The sequence below is a fragment of the Acyrthosiphon pisum genome, chromosome X, assembly GCF_005508785.2.
Source record: "Acyrthosiphon pisum isolate AL4f chromosome X, pea_aphid_22Mar2018_4r6ur, whole genome shotgun sequence".
Taxonomy (NCBI): Eukaryota; Metazoa; Arthropoda; class Insecta; order Hemiptera; family Aphididae; genus Acyrthosiphon; species Acyrthosiphon pisum.
The window spans coordinates 68,905,423-68,924,571 of record NC_042493.1 but is presented as its reverse complement, the minus strand read 5'-3'; the positions used below and the strand labels follow the sequence as shown (position 1 = coordinate 68,924,571).

The window sequence follows — 19,149 nt, the reverse complement described above, 5'->3', positions numbered from 1 at the left end:
TTTATAATCTCAATTCTCAATCAATTTATTCTCTTGTCTTATAAACACGTAAAACACAAAACGAGTATAATACATATACGTATATTACCTATATAATATTTTATACCTTTTCAGTTTTCTACACAACACAAAACAATACGCACGAGCGTCAACAATATTCACGTGAACAATAATATTTTTTATAGGTATAACATTTTGGGAACATATTGTCACAAATCGGTTAATAATTATATAATGTTATTATTATATACAAATGACGTTGTCTTAAGTATTAACAATATTATGATAATAATAATAATAATAATATTTGCAAACTGCCCAAGTACATGATGAAATTTATAATATATAGATGGATGGCATAAAACTTCAAGTGTCTAATGTCAATAAATCTATAACCGTACACTTATAATAATTATTCAAATAAAAGCCCTAAAGTACAATTATCTTATGACAGCGACGGCCGAGATAGGAAAAAAACATGACATTTAAGGCAAAACATCAATAATATTATGTCACATAATATACAAAACAGTAGTCACCACTTATTGTACTCACTTTGGGACCAGAGCATGTGATGTGATTCTATTAACCGAACGAGTCAATAACGTGAAAGGTCCAACAATAAAAATATTTCTGTAATATGCATTATAAGTTGTATTAAATTTGGCTATATTGTGTACTTGTAAATATTTATTATTATATTAGGTATTTCATAGCAGGTAGGTAGGTAGGTATGTTTGTTGACATGTTGTCATTAATAAAGGAAAAGTTTTATTTTTACAAAAATTTTGTTTTTCACTGGCTTCAAATTATGTAAAAAAAAAAAAATATTTTCAAACCCATATTAGTACGTTTGTAGTGTGACGATTCGAGGAAATAATATTAATCATAAAAATATATAAGAGAAAATTGAGAAAATGTACTAACAAATGAGGGATTATGCCCTTAAAAATACACTATGACACCATTAACCAGTGTACTATGTGTTTTTATGTTACGCATTTATATGGGTTGGTATAAATAAAATTGGGACCAGCCTGTTTCCAATAAGCAAATGAGTCAATTAACCATGAATCCAATAAGTGGATACTGGCAACTACTGTATTATGTTTCTATATTTTATAGTTACGATATAAATAAATAATTATCAGTCGTCCGGAAAAAAACAAGAAACGCATGAGAAACATACGACGTAGGTATAATATAGCGAGTTTGACGATGATAACAAAATATAATATAATATATAACAACACACAAGGTATTACCATTGATTTATAATCAATAGTATTACGTAATAATAAATTATAATGATATTAGGTATAACGATAATAATAATAATAATATTTAAACGCGTAGTAAATCGGTGTAGAAGCTAGATCATTATTATTTGGTCGATGAAGATAATAGCGCTATAACAATACTCGTGTAGGTGTCTAATTGCCAGTTGTAATAATAATATGATAACAATAGAAATATATACTAAGCTTCTTAAGATTTTTTACGCTTTGTTTTTTTACGAACTATTTAGTGTTATATAAATAATATGTCTTCTGTCGTCATGAAAAAATCAAAAGAAAATATATAATTATCAGATCTATATAATACATAAAAGCGTATATAATATAGTTATATTATTTGCAAAAGTTGCGTAGTAGACAATTATTCTATAACGTGACATGTATAATCAATCGACGACGAAGACTTATAGGTCTTGACTGGATTCCAGACGAACTTCGTTTCACTATAACGTTTCTATAAGATTATAATATAATATATCGAATTCGATTGAATAATATATATTTTTGTAATTTTATTATCCTACGCGCGTAACATTTGGATGTATATATATTATACGAAGCGGACACAGATAGATCGTTTGTATTATAATACGATAATATTATTTTAAGAGGTACATTCGAGTGGAAAATAAACACAAACAAAATATCATCATTAATGGTTAAAAAATATGAAACAGATGGAAACTATAACAATATTGTTCTACACTTAATAACGACGTAATTATTATATTTTATATATACGAACGGACGCGGGAATCGCATCAATAGAATATATTGGAATAAAAACTTAATAATGACGTATAATAATACCTACTATTTATAATATAATAATAATAATAATAATAATAATAATAATAATAATAATAATAATAATAAGATTACGCGTATGATAATAATATTGTAATGAGTGCGGTTGACGACTTGCCTGTCGCGCTTGACTCGGATCGAAACCGCGACCGCGGTATTGGTATCCGCGGTACGTACCGGCCGTTCACCGGCCGTTCACCGGCACACCAAGCTCTCGTTGTCGGCGGCGCACTGACCGTCCGGCGGCGACATGAACACCTTGCCGTTACCGCACACGCACAGCTGGTACACGCTGGGCAACTTGTCTTCGGCGCCCCTCTTTTTTGCGCCGACGATGGAATTCTGCTGGCCGGTCGACTTGCCGCCGCCGCCATCGTCCCCGCCCGCAGATGCGGCTGCCGTGTTGGCCGAAGACGTAGTCTTGACCGTCTTCAGGCCCTTGAGGAACACCTTGGCTGCGTCGATTTGTATCTATAACACGATAATACATAACAATAAACAGTTATAATAAATTAATATTTTGTTGCCGAAAACGATGAATTAATCGAGGGTAGGGACACGAAAAATACTCCTATACTCTTGTAAAAAATAGATAGGTAAGCCAAATTTACTACGACTTAATGGTTTTGGCATCCCTGGATTCGGAAAAAAAAAAAGTTATAATATGATAATAATATCCTCTAAGTAAGTTTGGCACTTCCTGAAACTCCCTTAAAGAGAAATATTAGGAAAACAAAATACTAGGGCTTGCATTTGAAAAAAAAAATCCGTTTATGTTATTTACAATTAAAACGTTACACAAGTTTCGCGTTTATCGTTCTTCAAAACTAAAATGTTATTCAACTTTTGTGTTTATCGTTATACAGAATAAAATCGTTATTCAAGTTTTGTGTTTTTCGTTATTTAGAACTAAAACATTATACAAGTCTTATGTTTATTGTTATTGAAAATAGTGTTGATACCTATTAAATTGAAAATTAATAATAACTAATGCAAGTAATAGCCTGGATAGGGAATATAATATAATCAATTCTAGATTGTTTGCATGAATAAATGTTTCTACGAAACCAATAGACCTTTTAAATGAATAAATTTTAAAATATTTCGTTTTGTGTTATTTTTCGTTCAATGATATTCCATAAATTACGTTTTGCGTTATGTTTTGTTTAATGATATATAAAAATATTATATATCATTAAAAAATATAAAAATTAATATAAATATTAATATATTTTATTTTATTTATCGTTATGTTTTGTTTTGCGATACTTAATTATTTTTGACTATCCCTTTCCATTATAATTACGTTTACAAGTTGCAATCGTTTTTTATCAAATATAACGCTATGAATTATAACTATAACGTTATTAAAATTTCAAAATATTATATCTTTTATTATAAGTAAATAATCCTGCAGAATATCAAATACGACAATTATTCAAACAATGTGTAAAGTGTTGGTAAACTAAAATCATATTTTTCCGAAAGTTTTGAAAATGGCAGTATCGTTGTCTATCGCACTAAACTATTTTTAAATACGTTATAATAATATATTATTATTGTAATTCGGTATGGTGACCTTACATAATATTAAAACCTTGTGGAATTGTGTTTATAGAAATATAAAATATTTTGTGGAATCGTGTATGTATACAAGGTTATTAAAATCTACACGATTCCGTAAAATTGCGGAATCTGGTTGCGGTCTTTGAAATTCCCCGGGAATATTAGTCGGCACGCTAAACGTATGATAATCTGTCTCAAACAGTGTACGCTGAAGAGGACATTTCGCCCGCTTAACGCTTATGTTATATTAGAAACGAGATTACCTATACAAAATATATATTACACTTTAGTGTTTATAACCACTGGTAAAACATAGCGAAATTGCGTTCAGCAGAACCAATTTCGTCTTGTTAGCTTTAATAATATATCAGCATAAATTAACTTCTTATCAAACTTAATGGTAAAAACAGGAAGTACCTATGTTTATACGATGGGTTTTTACTTTTTTTATTATATTTTAATTTATTGACTTGATATAATTATTTTTACATTGTAATATTTTACATAATTATAATCCACATAAAAGTAAAAATATTGTAAAAAAGTCACTTCACAAAAACATATTATATTGTTCTTAAATTGAAGTTGATAAGTGGTCGATTTAATCTAATATTATTAATATTAAAGTTGACTTCACAACATTGGTTCAGCTAAACGCAAATTTTCTGTGTTGTACATTTGTAAAATTGGGCAGCGTTTCTTTTTGATTTCAGGTATTTACAACCAATTAACTTTGTTTATTTTTGTTAATGGGGGCAACATCATCGGAAATCACGGAAAAATCACAAGATAAAATACAAGATGATATATAATAAGGTATAATAATATATATTTGTCAAATGCACCAATGGATGACGCATTTATATAAAAATATGGGTTTGGAATAAGCCAACAAAATCAGATGGCGATGAATGTATGATTTATTTTATTACAAAACCTCTATGTAAAAATTATTGATAACTGTAGATTTGTTCTTCACTTTTTTTTCGTTGATAAAGTGAATTTTAAAAAGATAGTTTTACTAAAACACAAATAGATTGAACTTTACTTTATAATTTTTAAAAGATAATAATTGAAAATATGCAAAAATTAGGAAAATAAAATTGGATCTAGATACTTTGTATCACCCATGTCCAGAAGTTACTAATTTGAAACTCTTATTCAATGTAATTTTTTCTTTCACCGCCTCATTTTATATTCATTATAGCTCATTTATTTATTGTGGCACTTATTGTATAGATAGTAAATTTCACTAAATAAACGAAATTATTTGTGTAAAAAAGTTACTTTTTAGAATCTAGTAGTATCTTAAAATATATTTATAATTTTTCAGTCAGCTTAGACATTAAATATATGACTTCGCAAGTCATTGATATAAATATCAGCTTACGAAAAGCAATAATGCATTTTGCTTTGCAAATATTCAATTAGATACTGAAGTACCTACAACAATTATTTTCTATAATAAGAACGTATTTAAGAATCTCCTATGTAGGTACCTATAGGTATTGTGTATTATTTTATTGGACTGATTATAATCTGTTGTATAAGAATTCTAACGAGGTAAAAAAAAAATCTAATAAATAAATACACACCGCTCCTGCTATCGACTGCAACTTGACGTCCATCAGACACGATACGGTTATGTCACCGGCCCTGGACTCGATAGTCACTCCTTGGGGACCACTCAGCTCTAGTCTTCTGGACGCTGACTCCAGCCTAAATATATATAATAATAATTATTATATTATATTATACTACAAAATATCATATTATTATTACACCGACATGAGAGACGAGAATTATTATTATATTTTACTACCAAAACGGTTATGGCCAAATTGATGATCACTACCTGCATTATAATAATAATAATATCGGCTTAAGCATATTATTATCATCTTCCCTACGTGGATATTTCTTAGGTACTCCCTAGGCGAGGATTTTATTCCAGATATTTAGAAAATCAGTCATATCAGTCCTATTTTTAAGTTATAGCTCAAACTTTAAGAACTGAATTCCTACCTTATCTATCAAATTAGTTTGAGTTACTTGTCCTAAGTTTCATTATGCCATTTTTAAATTAAATGTTTATTTATAAATGTGCTACGGCTGAAAAGCACGGCTTTCCGTTTTTCTGATTCATATAATATGATGTTTTCAAAAAGTGATCTCATTTTAAGTTACTGACTTTGCGAGAGTTTAACTATGAGGTGTGCCACGATGCCCTCGCGTCTGTTCTATCAGCTCTAGGCTTTAGTTTCCCAAACATATCTTAATTTAGTCTTAAGTAAGTTAAGACTAAGTTAGTTAAAACTTAAGGTAGTTAAGTAGTCAAGTTCATAAAACTTTTCAGTTTAATGTCTCATATTATGAATACATGAACATGTTCAGTGGGGCCCATTATCTTCTTAAAGAAAAAATAAAAAAAATATTGTTTTTACAACCACATGTGTCCCTTGAGTTGGACAGTTATCTTCTATTTTTTTATACTGTCCATAGGTAAACATCATTATGAATGGTTTTTTCCACTGAAAGTTAATATACTTTGCTGACGATACTAATCTATTGCTATTATTATTTTTTTTTAATTGATATTCATGAAGATTTCGTGTGTTTGCAAGAAGATATAGAGAAATTTGTCAAGTGGAGATCAATATTCGACGATCAATCAACATTGAGAATATTGTAAGTCCACATAATTTACTAGTTTTACATAGAGAGTTGCTACTAAATTGAAACTCGTTGGCTCATTAAAAATTATTCTGTGTGCATATTAGGCCCATAGACAAGTATAGTTCTGCTGTCTGGGACCCATACTCAGTAGCTTACTGTCACCAGATACCTAGGTACAATGCAAATGTCTTAATATTTTAGATTTCAAGCTGAAAACTAATAACCCATCGCATAGCTATTAACAAGTGTTCCATAAGCTTGATATCAGGTCTTTAGCCGATCGACGACTTGATAAATGAGCAAGACCTCTATAAGATTGTTTGTGGTAAAACTTGATTTTTCTCCTCTCCTATAGTTCCCACGCTCCATACCAGTGGCGTATTTACGGGGGGGGGGATATGGGGGATAGATCCCCCCTAGACCTTTTTTTTTTTGTAAAATTAAGTTTACTTATTTTCTGTATTTCTCAATATGATACTACTTTTAAGTGATAAGTAGGTACCTATATCTGTTTTCTAAATGTTCTAGCCTAATATATACAACTTTTGTAAATTATTTGATTATATTAATAGTAATTTGTATAATTTATTTACAATGTATATGTAATCGAGGAGTGACACCAGTGTCTATTTAAAATACAAATATATATAAAATATTTACACGTAATAATTTGAATGTAAGTTTGTCAGATAATTACGTGGTACACTCTTTATAAACATGTATTTCATTGATAGTTTTCTTACCTCAAGTCGTGTCGAGAATCGGCTCGAACCATTGGCGTTTGGACACTGCCTTGAAAAACGGCACCACCGGAACCTTCAAGTAAAAGACACGGTGTTATAGAAACATGATATCACCGTCGATAAGTTGGTCTCTATTTTACGATTTACGTGAGGCTTCGGATGCTTTTTATATTTTTAATTTTGGTTTACGCCCATTTCCAATTATACACAATGCAAATAATAAAGTGTATTACAGGATTTCATCAATAACTGTTTTTCTAATTTATTAATTTTGTTTGAATGAGATGGTTATTGAAAAATATTACACAATAAGTACAAATATCAACACTTGTTTTTAAATAATTTTAAGTATTTTTTAATTTACCACAACTAGTAGTTATAAGTTATATATATTATATAAGTACCATAACTACTGCATTTATTTTTCTTTTATGTTTGTTAATAATTTTCGATTGCCAGAAATGGAGGACATTTTTTATTTTAGATTGTATTCATTAGTTCTTATAAACGAACATAAATAAATAAAAATACTGATTTCTATTGTTTAACTTAAAACACAAAATAATAGTATTTTTAATAACACAATATTTACAATAATTATTATTTTAAAAATATTATAATATTGACAAAGGTTTATTAAAAATTGAATTGTTCATGTTTGTTTTTTCTCAAACTTTCAATACAAATTAAAAAGTTTTTCAGTAAGTTCACTTCAAATCATTGAATTAGTAACATGATAGTATGTCATGACAATAATTAAATTCATTTCAGCATGATTCAAACTTGAAATGGTAGCTATCTCTATTATCGGAAAAATGGAAAAATCTAAAATAACCGATAAATCTGAAACTATAACCACTACCCTTAATTGTTATTGGTTTAGGTTTTACCAGTAGCACAACAAGTGGTTTTGGGAGGCCAAGCCCCTTATAATTCATAGAACCTTCCTAAAAAAATATGAATAGTTCTAGGTATTTTGACCTCTTCATACTCAATAAAAATATAATGGAGGCTCGAGCTGAATATAAACTTATCTTAATCATTTACAAAGAAATTACGCATACTTTATAATAATAATAATAATAGTCATAATAATAATAATAATATATTATTCTACATTACCCGTGACTCGAAGTTCTTGGGCACCGACTATCACTTTACTCCGGTCTGCCGAGAACAGCGTCTCGCCACGTGTATCGGTCACTTTGAACACGCTCGCTTGTGCGCACTCCAAACCATCTTTAGCTGTACAGGGGACCAAAATAAATGTTATTATTATTAATATTACTACAATAATATAATATAATATGTAGGTACGTGATAATATTTAATAGAATATAATTTTTTTTTTTTATTTCCATATTATTATACACAGGGCTCGTTACTTCATACACTAAAAAATGCATAAATACGCATGCATTCATGCACTAAAAATTGTCAAAATATGCACTAAAAAGTTCGAAAATATGCATTTATATGCTCTAACGGCCTAACATTTTTAAATTCTGGACTCAGAATATGCATTATGTAAAAAAATCATGAGAAAATTTTAAAATAATAAGAATTAATGCATACATTTAAAAAAAATTCAAATTCCTCCACAAAATTTTGCAAACGGCCAGCAACTGTTTGATTATCGTTCGGCATTGTTTAAATAAAATAAGAATAAAGTGTAGGTACAGTACCTATACCTCACATGAAAACACTAAAACAGGAAATTGAACAGACAAACGCATACGACTCATACGAGTAAACTCATCGGCGAGTGTAAGAAAACTATACTGTACCAATGTACAAAACTATAAATGCTAGTTGGTGAAAAGCTGCCTCTTTATACGGTGGAGGATGGTAGTGGTAGCGATTACATTGTTTTCGAAATATTTCGTATAACGCATAAAATCTAAATAAGTATGTACTAGGACACTAGGTAGTCAAACACTCCTGAATAAAAATAAATCAAAACACTATAATTTTGTAATCAGGAAAGTAAATAAGAAACAAGAAACTTTTCAAATATTTTTATGAGATAATTTGCACTAACGATTGTAAAAAATGGACTATAATATGCCAAATATGCCTTTACACCCAAAATATGCAAAAATATGCACTTTATAAACTTCATATTATTATTACTATTGTTGGATTTGTATCTCAGTTAGCATGTTTTCCTGTGTAGCAAAAAAAACATGCAGATGCATGAACTTACGAGCCCTGATTATACACATAGATGAATAGACAGTGTTAATGTTACACGAAGTTCCTAGACGTTTTCCTGAATTGGTTTGTGGAAGTATAGTCACCGTGATTCGAACAAAAGGAAATTTAAAATTTAAACTGCGTTATCCGTTAGTAATAAGTTTAATCGATATTATATTATTATCGTAATATTACAGATAATTATGGCAACGAGATTAATTGAAATGAAAAGCACGAAGTCGTCGAGAATTACACAACGCATTATTATTTTTGACACACGCAAACACTTTATACTTTGACATATTTTGGTTTTGCATGTTGTTCACTTAACATCCGTATCGATCGTTTTTAATTTCTTGATTAATTAACATTTAGACAATCTGAAGCTACGGAGATTTTTATTACTGCTTAAATTTCTAGTAGGTACCAAGTAATATATCTTCAGTCTTCTGAGTAACGCTCCCCGTAAAAAATATAATTTTTTGCATACATTTGATTTATAATGTATACCCTTGATAGCATTTTTCTTATTTTGCTAAAATAGTAAAAATCAAATTCATCATAAATTCATAACTTACAAACTCTAATAACACTAATGACACGTCAGTATACAAGTGGGTAAAAGTGGGATTGTAAAATAAATATGAAACACTCGTGATAGTCTTGTCCATACAACGCAATTAGAAAAATATAAAAGTACCATATCAAATCTATTTTTATTTTGAATTTCTGAATATTCTACCGAAATAATAATATTATATAAACAATATTTTTGATATTAAAAGTTAAAACCTCAGCTGTCGTGTGCAAATGTCTCACTCTGTAGTACTGATTTATATTCACATTATACGGTGCGGTGGTAAGTTATAATATAATACACTGTATAGTACTCACTCAATTTGAGACTGTTCACCAGGCGTCCCTGTGAATTGCGAGCAGTCAGTGTGACGTTAGCAGTGGACTCGATGAGAAGCGGACGTCCGGGCCGAGAGCGTATCGCCGACGCCACCAGCCGGTTGGTGACCAATGTCCGGCCAGACAACCGGAGACCGCCATGTGTGATCTTCATAGATCCCATGCCCTCCTGCATCGTAAAATACGCAAAATCATTGTTAGCAGTATTCGGTTATTTCTTAATAAGTTGCAGTTTTCGATTTCAAATGAAGAGGATCAGGGTATGGGATGCCCCATTGCTGTTGAGCAACTAAAATACTGTTATACCTACGGAGTGAAGTTCCGAGCTACAGCCACGGCATGTTGGTCGGTAATACTTATCGGGAAGTATTCGGGTTTAAGATAAAACATATTAAGCTATAGTAAATCCAGTTAAAGAATTATCGTGAATCGCAAGTTAAATGTGTATCTACCTCAAATATTTTTGTTTTAGTACAGAACGGATTGGGTTTGATAGAGACCGCAGAGTGACTAGTATAACTGAAAAAGCACACGCGAGTTACGCAAAAAATTCTTAAGAATGTATAGCCGTGATTATCATGGCACGTGTAATGAGTTGCTCTATCATTCGGTGGTCTAACTTTAGGTAAGTATACACAAATTAATTCACACACATGGGAAACTATTACAAAATGACTACAACATTCACAAACATAATTTTTTATATAAGATTAGTGGAGCCCTCACTCATAATATTGACATAATATAGACTTTGTCCGCAGGGGGGCCCATTAAAAATGTCTGAACCTAAGATTCTTGTACTAATGACTACCGTAAAAGGGGGTGACTTCGGATATGTGGTGTGAATTCGGACAACACCATGTTTTTTAGTTATCTTATAATTTTAGAATACACGTTTAATATAAAATATGAAAACTTATACTCCATGTTAATATCTATATTATAAGCTCCATAGAAAATAAAAATGTATTGATGACATAATGATGTCATAGTAAATTTCATGGAGGTAAATACAAAATATTATATTTTTTTATTTATAAATTACAGAACTACATTGACTACTGTATAGCCAACAACAAATAGAAATATTTGATCGCAGTTTTCGGTAACCTATACTCGTTAACTTGTCTGTGTTAATTGGTATATGCGAAAATTGTTAAGTTACTTGATCTCACACTGCAGTGTTAAATTGTGTTAATTATTACCAAAGTGGGGCGACTTCGGACAACACATTAACTATGCCCAGATCATATGTCAACAATTTAGGATGTCGTCCGTATATAAGAATTATAATCCTAATGATATTTGAAATGTCGTTGATAGTGTTAGTTATAAAAAAATGACGACACAATAAGTAAAAACAGAAAAGTAAAAAATAAATTTTCAGATGACATGTTTATAGAAAAGTAAAGAATTATTTTTTTAGAATATTAAATAAATTATGTTGTATTTGCGATAAATTGATGGGGTCTTTTTATTTCGATTTATTAATTTTTTTTTTAAATGTCTATATTGTCCAAAGTCAACAATTGTAATTATAACATCGGTTTTTAATTAAATCTAATAGGTAAGTAGGTATCCGAAGTCACCCCATTTTACGGGTCACTACGGAAAAAATTCAACTTTTAAAAAAAGTGTTAACTTTAATGATCTTAATGATTATTCTTCTGCTATAATATGATCTTCATTTAACTCATTAGAACAGTATTTTATTTACTAGTTAGGCATAATATGTAAAAGTTTAATGTAGGTATAGGTAATAAGAATAATAATATTCTGTTTTTTTAGGTCTATAATATTCGTTATTTGTAATAATTACTATTTTAACTAACCTATGTGGTATATAATATTGTCTACAAGTTACAACCGTGAAATAACGTAAATATATAAATATAGTACCTATAGTTGATAGATAAAATGTGATAAAAAAAATAGTCCACTAGGTAGCTAATATAGTGGATACTAGAGTATTATGTGATAATAATAAATCATTTGTTCCGTGATAACTGATTTATTAATAACTTTATTACATTTATTCACAGATATTCTATACTATGAGATTAAAACTGGCTTCTCTTTTTTCATGTAAAACATGTATCTAGTATAGCATAGATATCTATGTATTTGTTGAAGAAAAATTCATGAATTAATTTAATTAGAACTATTTAACTTAACTTTTTAAAATTTAATTTTCATAACTTATTTTTATACTTAACTGATTATCATTAATAAAAAAACGGGTTACTTTTAACCAAATCCATGTTACGTTAATTTAGAGAATAAATAAATATTAAATATAATACAATTATTATTATTGATCATTTTACACCATACTATTGGCTATTTATATATTAAAAAAATGAAAATAAAATATTTATAAGTGAATAATAGATTAATTGTTTTCATATAACTTTTAACTGACTTGAGTTAAAACAAAATTCTGATAACTAGGTACCAATTAGCTTTAAACTTTTTAAAAGGTTTTCTATCAACTTAACTTAGCTCAATTAAAAATGATCATTAACTTGTCCAGACTTGGATATTACGTAGTAGATGAATTATGAACTGACGAAGTCATAACACGCTATTTTATAATTGTTTTGTTAGTTGAGAATTAGGGTTATGTTTATTAATACATTATTGTCTTATGATTTTTTATTATTAAAATACCTACCAATCACCTAATTTAATTTGTATAATTAATTTTAAATGTTATAATAATACCCAATTTTTTTACAAGAAACAACAATTGAACACTTAAAGAGTGCTACATAATTATATGTTAACATGATTTATGCCTTTGGATCATAGATCACTTAATCAATCCTATCAGTGTGCCATGTGCGTCAGCTTATGTACCATCAAACTGCTACTTATAGAGAACAACTTGTCGCATGAATCACACGCGTATGGTTTTACGCCAGTGTGTGTGCGTCGATGTGTCGTCAAATTTTTGCTTCCAGAGAACGACTTGTCGCAGACATCGCACGCTTAAAAAGAGGCTCAAATTTTTGTTTTTGTTTTTATTGCAAATTACGCTGGTACTTTCCTAGTTCCAATATTTAGCCTATTTTAGACTTAATACACATTTTATACATTCATTCATTATTTTACAAAATATTGAAGTATAATCATTATCGCATGCTAGTAATAATAATTGTTTGATGATTATTAAAAACTAACCTATATTTACCATATGTATAATATATTCGTAAAAACTAAATATTTGTAAAATAAACCTAAATTAAACTAAACTAAATACTAAGTAGCTTTAAGTATTAAAACCAGGGTTGGTTTGAAATAAGGTTTGTCTATACAGTCAACACAGTTTGTCATGAAAATATCAACAAATTTGGATATTGTTATAATAAAATATGATATCGCAACGAGTAGTTCTGCTAAAGCACCTGATGCAGAGGCACGACTTGGCGGTGCGCCAACGATATGTCTATTTTGATATTTCCCATCAATAATTAATTAGGATATGATAGGATCGAGCTGAAGTAAGTAATATTAGTATTGTTTTGACAACGTTGCAAAAAATTAAACCATCTGATTTGAATGTTAAATTTAATTTTGTGTATAGAAACATAATCTTAAATCTTAATTGCTGTTAAATTAGACATATTTAGCTGTAGGCAGTCAACACAGTTTGACATAAAAATATCCTAAAATGTGGATGTTATAATGATATCGTGACGAAATCGGATGACAACGGTGCCACGAGATACTATGTGTAGATACTACAATATACTATTATAGTGATCTCGCCGAACGTCTGCAGAACGGCCTTCCGGCCTAGAATTTCCGTTATTTTTCCTGCCCATTCGTTGCGAACAACACAGTTCTAATAATAATAATAATAAAAATATAATGTTGTTTAACGATATCAAAACACGTATAATATTATTGTTATTATGTTATACGCACCCCATCAACAACGACGGTAACCACTCGCGTCATGGGGCCGGTTTATCTATAAACTACATTATAATACCAAACGCAAGTGGGTGGGTATATTATATTATTATGATGGCAACAATATCAACAATGATAATAATATCATAAATCACCTGTACGTTTTTCACGGGTGCTTATTAAAATATTCGCCACCGCGAAGCTACGAAATGCGCTTAGTTACACGAATCTTCTCACTTCCGTTTATCCACGGGCCACGGACCTATAGGTACCATTTAGTTCTCTGCTGCTAGTTCAGTGTCTAACGTGTAAGTATGATATGTAGGCAGGGAAGGTTTAGGAGCTTCACCCCCCTTTGAGAATGGTTTATAATATTATTATAATGTAATTATTTGAATAGGTGATAAATCATTCATAAAACACATATACATTTACAATATAAACAAAAATATTCATAATCTAATGTTCATTGTTATCAAATCTTATCTATAATCTATTATGTACTATAATATATTCAATTTTATCTAAAAAAAATGTAGCCGCTATCGAATTTCATATTTCTAGATTCGCGCCTGTAAGTAAGTAAATCGTATATAATAATATGAAGTATTATTATGGACGGTTTGGACAGAAAAGTACTGACGTGAAGTCGCATATTTTTGTTCAAATTATTCAATATTTATAATTTCATATAGTTAAATATGCCAACGTAATATAAACGTAATGCAGCAACATTTTCTTTTCTCGGCTCAACACAAGTGAATGCTTTCCGGTCAAGTTTGAGACGGTAAATTGGGATGTTGATGAATTATTGAGTCTCGATGAAATTGGATTACATTAAATTCTAACTCGACTGACACGGACGAGAGAGGTTGGAGGTGCCACTAAGAAAAAAATACCAATCTATAGGTAAAGGCGTGTTTGAACAAAAAATATTATATTCATTATTTCATTTCAACTTCATTAAATAGTTGATGTTTTTTAGATTCTGATTGGAACGATGAGTGTATTGATTTTACAATAATGTGTGTTTTTTTATTTTTGTATTTGAGTATGCGATTAGTAATCGAAATAATTCTTCAATTTTTAACTTCAGTATCTTGTTCGATGGGAAAGTGAATCTAGTTGGTACTTCTGGGAGGTCAGGGGCGTACCCAAGGGGGGGGTTTTCGGGTCCGGACCCCCTCCATTGAGATATCTACATTTACACAATTGTTTAATAGTAAATCGTATAATAAGAGTAGGTTTACAGTGTATTTTAATATTTCCCATTATCTTCAGTATACAAAGGTTATAGATTATATTATTATATTATAATTTATAATGTATAAACCGTGTTTAATTTATATTACTATTGTAACTACTAACTATATTATAGTTATTAACAGTAATATGTTGGTAATGAATTAAACTTTAACTATAATTAGAGAACAAATAAAATAAAAATTTTGGACCCCCCCCCATAAAAAAATCCTGGGTACGCCTCTGTGGGAGGTCAAAAGGTCAATCCATTACAGTGACTTCCTTGTCACTTACCGTACAGCAGAGTGACACCTACTTGCCCAATTTTTTTTAAACTTTTGTACCTGATTATTTACATTGAAAACAATGATGAAATCAGAATTTGATGGTTGGACTTAGTTTCGAAGTTATGGCAATTGAGGGCGCTACACGGGTATTTGTTGTATCCATTTAACACGTGTTTAACATAGCAAATACGCTCTGTGGATCACTTTTAGCTTAGTTTAAAAATTAGAGTGAATCCACCTACAATGAAACTTTATGGCAAGAACGTTATCAATGTTTGTATGTGGGTTTTTTACGATAGTCCAATTTTTCAGCAAGTTTAGCGTAAGTATGTAACATAGCATAAATTAAAAATGCTCTTAAACTCACTTAAAAACTGAACTATCGTAGAAATCCTACTATCAAACACAGATAATGTTCTTACCATCAAAATGATTATATAGTAGGTCAATTATTTTTTATTTTTAAACTGAAGAAGCTTAAACATGATCCGTTAAGCGTAAAATTGATATGTTACGCACTTGTAAGACGGAGACAACAAATGTCCGTGTCCTATCAACGGAATTGACCGATTGTTCAATTAATAATTATAATATTCGTATAAAGTTTTCACCTTCAAATTTTGATTATCATTCCGTGGTATTTCAGTTTTTCTGTTATGATTATAACTGTTATATCTATTCTCTATCTCTTTCATATACATGTATAATATCTTTGATCTCTTTCTAATAATGTTGGTCACACGACGACACGGGCATTGGGAGGCACAGTCTATTTATTAATATGTCTATGGTCATGACTAAATAAACAGGCAAGTCAGCTCGATAACACTGCCCATAAAATTGTGAAAAAATGTTCCCCAGACATGGAATAAACGCTAAAACTACTATGTTGTTACAATTATATTTGAAAAATATTAAAAATCATTAGTCATAGTTTTTTTTTAAAGCATTCAAAGTTCAAATATTGACAAAATACGGAAAAAACACGAAAATTAGCAAATTATTTTGAGTTAGAAATTCATAAAAATTTCTCTTTTTAAATCTAAGATTTTAAAATGTAATACAAAATTCTTCATAAGTATGTCTACGTGTTTATCAAAAAAAAAAAAGTCTACAAGAAAGTCAAATCAAATTTGTATGAGCTTTTGAAGTTCATATTTTTACAACATTGGATATTTACCCGATTTCTCATGTAGCGATTTCCTTATTTTGTTGTAAATCAAAAACTAACCACTGCAGTAGACGCATGAAAATTTGACTGAATGTTTATAATTTCATTTTATATATACCATAACATTTTTTAAATGTCTTGACTCTTTTTGAGCTGATTACAGACATTGTCAGTTTTCAAATTTTTAGTTTTTTTTTTCTATAAATATCAATAACATTTTATTTGTTGGGTAAAAAATTATGAAAATTTATCCTATTGTACCTACTGTACAGCAGAGTGACACCCACTTGCCTACTTTTTTAATTGGTATGCATATGAGGCATTGCAAGAAAACTCATATGGCTGTATCGTTGCTGTGGATCGTGTTTTAAAAATATTATAATTTAAATTATTTTCAATTTATTAATATTCACTACGCGGCGATGATTTATCTCATATACGAAGAAAACGTATATTATAATAACATGGTGTTATGCAATATATTATTATACATATATGTTGCATGTGAAATCGTGAAACATATTATGTAGGGAAATTACTTGTCAAAGTTTATACTAACTCGAAAAGTTCGGCTCGTAACGGCCGGTTGGCGCGCGTGTGAACTATATACATGTATACAGGTAAGATATAGGTCTAAAATTAATTTCAAAAATTGCAGCACGGCAAAGACAAAATAAATATGTCGGTCCCATACACGGCAAATAGTATAATAATTATAATTATACGAACCGTTTTGCAGCTAGCGAACAGCTGTTAATACGCTTCAGCCGCTGTAAGCATTATATTATAATAGATATCGCTTTTAAAAAAAAAAAAAATTCCCATTGGCTCCGATATCAATATGCTATTTGTCTAAAACTAAATAAATTTGTACCACATATTTAATAACACTTGTAATGTGAATCTGAAATAATTTATTATTATTAAGAAAATATTATTTTCTCTCTTTATATAATATTATGTTGGTACCCATTATATTTCTAAACCAAGATAAACCCTGGGCCTCCACATGAGTTACTCTCAGTAAATCTATTTGATATTAATTTAAAAAATAATAAATACGATTTAATATAACTCCCAGTATTATAAGGAGCACGAATAAAATAATCGAAACTTTTAAAAAATGTGTCTTTCGACGTATTAAACTCTATAGTGGCAACTATTTCTGTATAATACACAATAATGTTGCATAGTAGCTAAGTGCTTAGTGCATATAATAATTATGTCAAGTGTGAACCATTTGTTGGGGTGGGATAAACGTTTTCCAATCGAGTCATTGAACGAAAAATATTTTCATATTTTATTTGAACCACTGTACAATATAATTTTATTATTATTATCGGTGTGTTGAAAATTATAAATTTATGTTTTCACAATCGACACACCTCCGTATAGTACGTGACCTATAGCCCTAGGAAACAAAAGACAATTCGCGAAACATAATATTATAATCTGCGACGGCAATTTTTTCTTACTCAATTATTTCTGTTTTGAAATCCAATTTTTGCAAATTATTACACCGTATTGGAAGATAACACTATTTTTTAATATAGGTATTTTTTATACTATATAATTAAGTGAAATAGAAATAAATAAAAATATAAAGAATTTATCTAGAGTTTGCGTTTATTAGACATTTGAGATAGTCGTGTGACCCCGTTTTGGCCTTCGATCGAAATTATTCATTATTTTTTTTTTTAACAATTTTAAAGCTTTATTTTAAATTTGCACCGAGCATTCATTATGATATTATGATTAGTATAAATTGTTTTAAATGTCGTGAAAGTATTAAATCCAAAATAACCAATACCATTTACGTTCATTGTATATCATTAAATAGAATTTGATACATTGGAAGATATTTTTGACGTGAGTCTCAGATCTCACCCCATCCAAAAAAAAAAATACTCACATACATCACTGAAGTTCAAATTATAATAAATATTTTACGCAGAGTAAACAGTATTACCCCGTGCGTGTGCGTTAAGTTGTCAACAAAAATAGTACGTTTTACGACGGGTTAAAGTTATTAGAAATGGGTGGTTAAAGGTTACTGAGGTGGCAACGTAATTAAGCCATTAAAGTAACGCGTTAATGTAACGATGTCAATATTTTGTTTGTTACGCTTTACATAATTTCGTTTGAATTTTTACGAGAAAAGATAATTTTTTTGATAGGTTATTTCCAAAATATAACGCGATCCCTTTTCAAGTATCGCAAGAATGTAAAAAATAAATGTTATTTAATAATAGTAATAATATCTATAAATAGGGATAGATATATTATTTTAAATTTCAATCATTTTTTTCAATGTTTTGGACAACTATTGT

At 29.5% G+C, this 19,149-nt stretch overlaps 1 protein-coding gene across 1 annotated transcript in view; it reads right to left on the bottom strand.

The window, feature by feature from the left end:
- The window catches only part of LOC100166940, a 182,089-nt gene continuing 162,940 nt past the window's right edge, over positions 1-19,149 (bottom strand). Inside the window, exons 5-9 of the mRNA XM_029488725.1 lie at positions 10,181-10,370; positions 8,213-8,335; positions 7,091-7,163; positions 5,267-5,390; positions 1-2,576 (exon numbers count right to left, since the gene is read on the bottom strand). Of these exons, the coding sequence (XP_029344585.1) occupies positions 2,301-2,576; positions 5,267-5,390; positions 7,091-7,163; positions 8,213-8,335; positions 10,181-10,370 (786 nt within the window). The 3' untranslated portion in view covers positions 1-2,300. The remainder of the gene's footprint in view (positions 2,577-5,266; positions 5,391-7,090; positions 7,164-8,212; positions 8,336-10,180; positions 10,371-19,149) is intronic.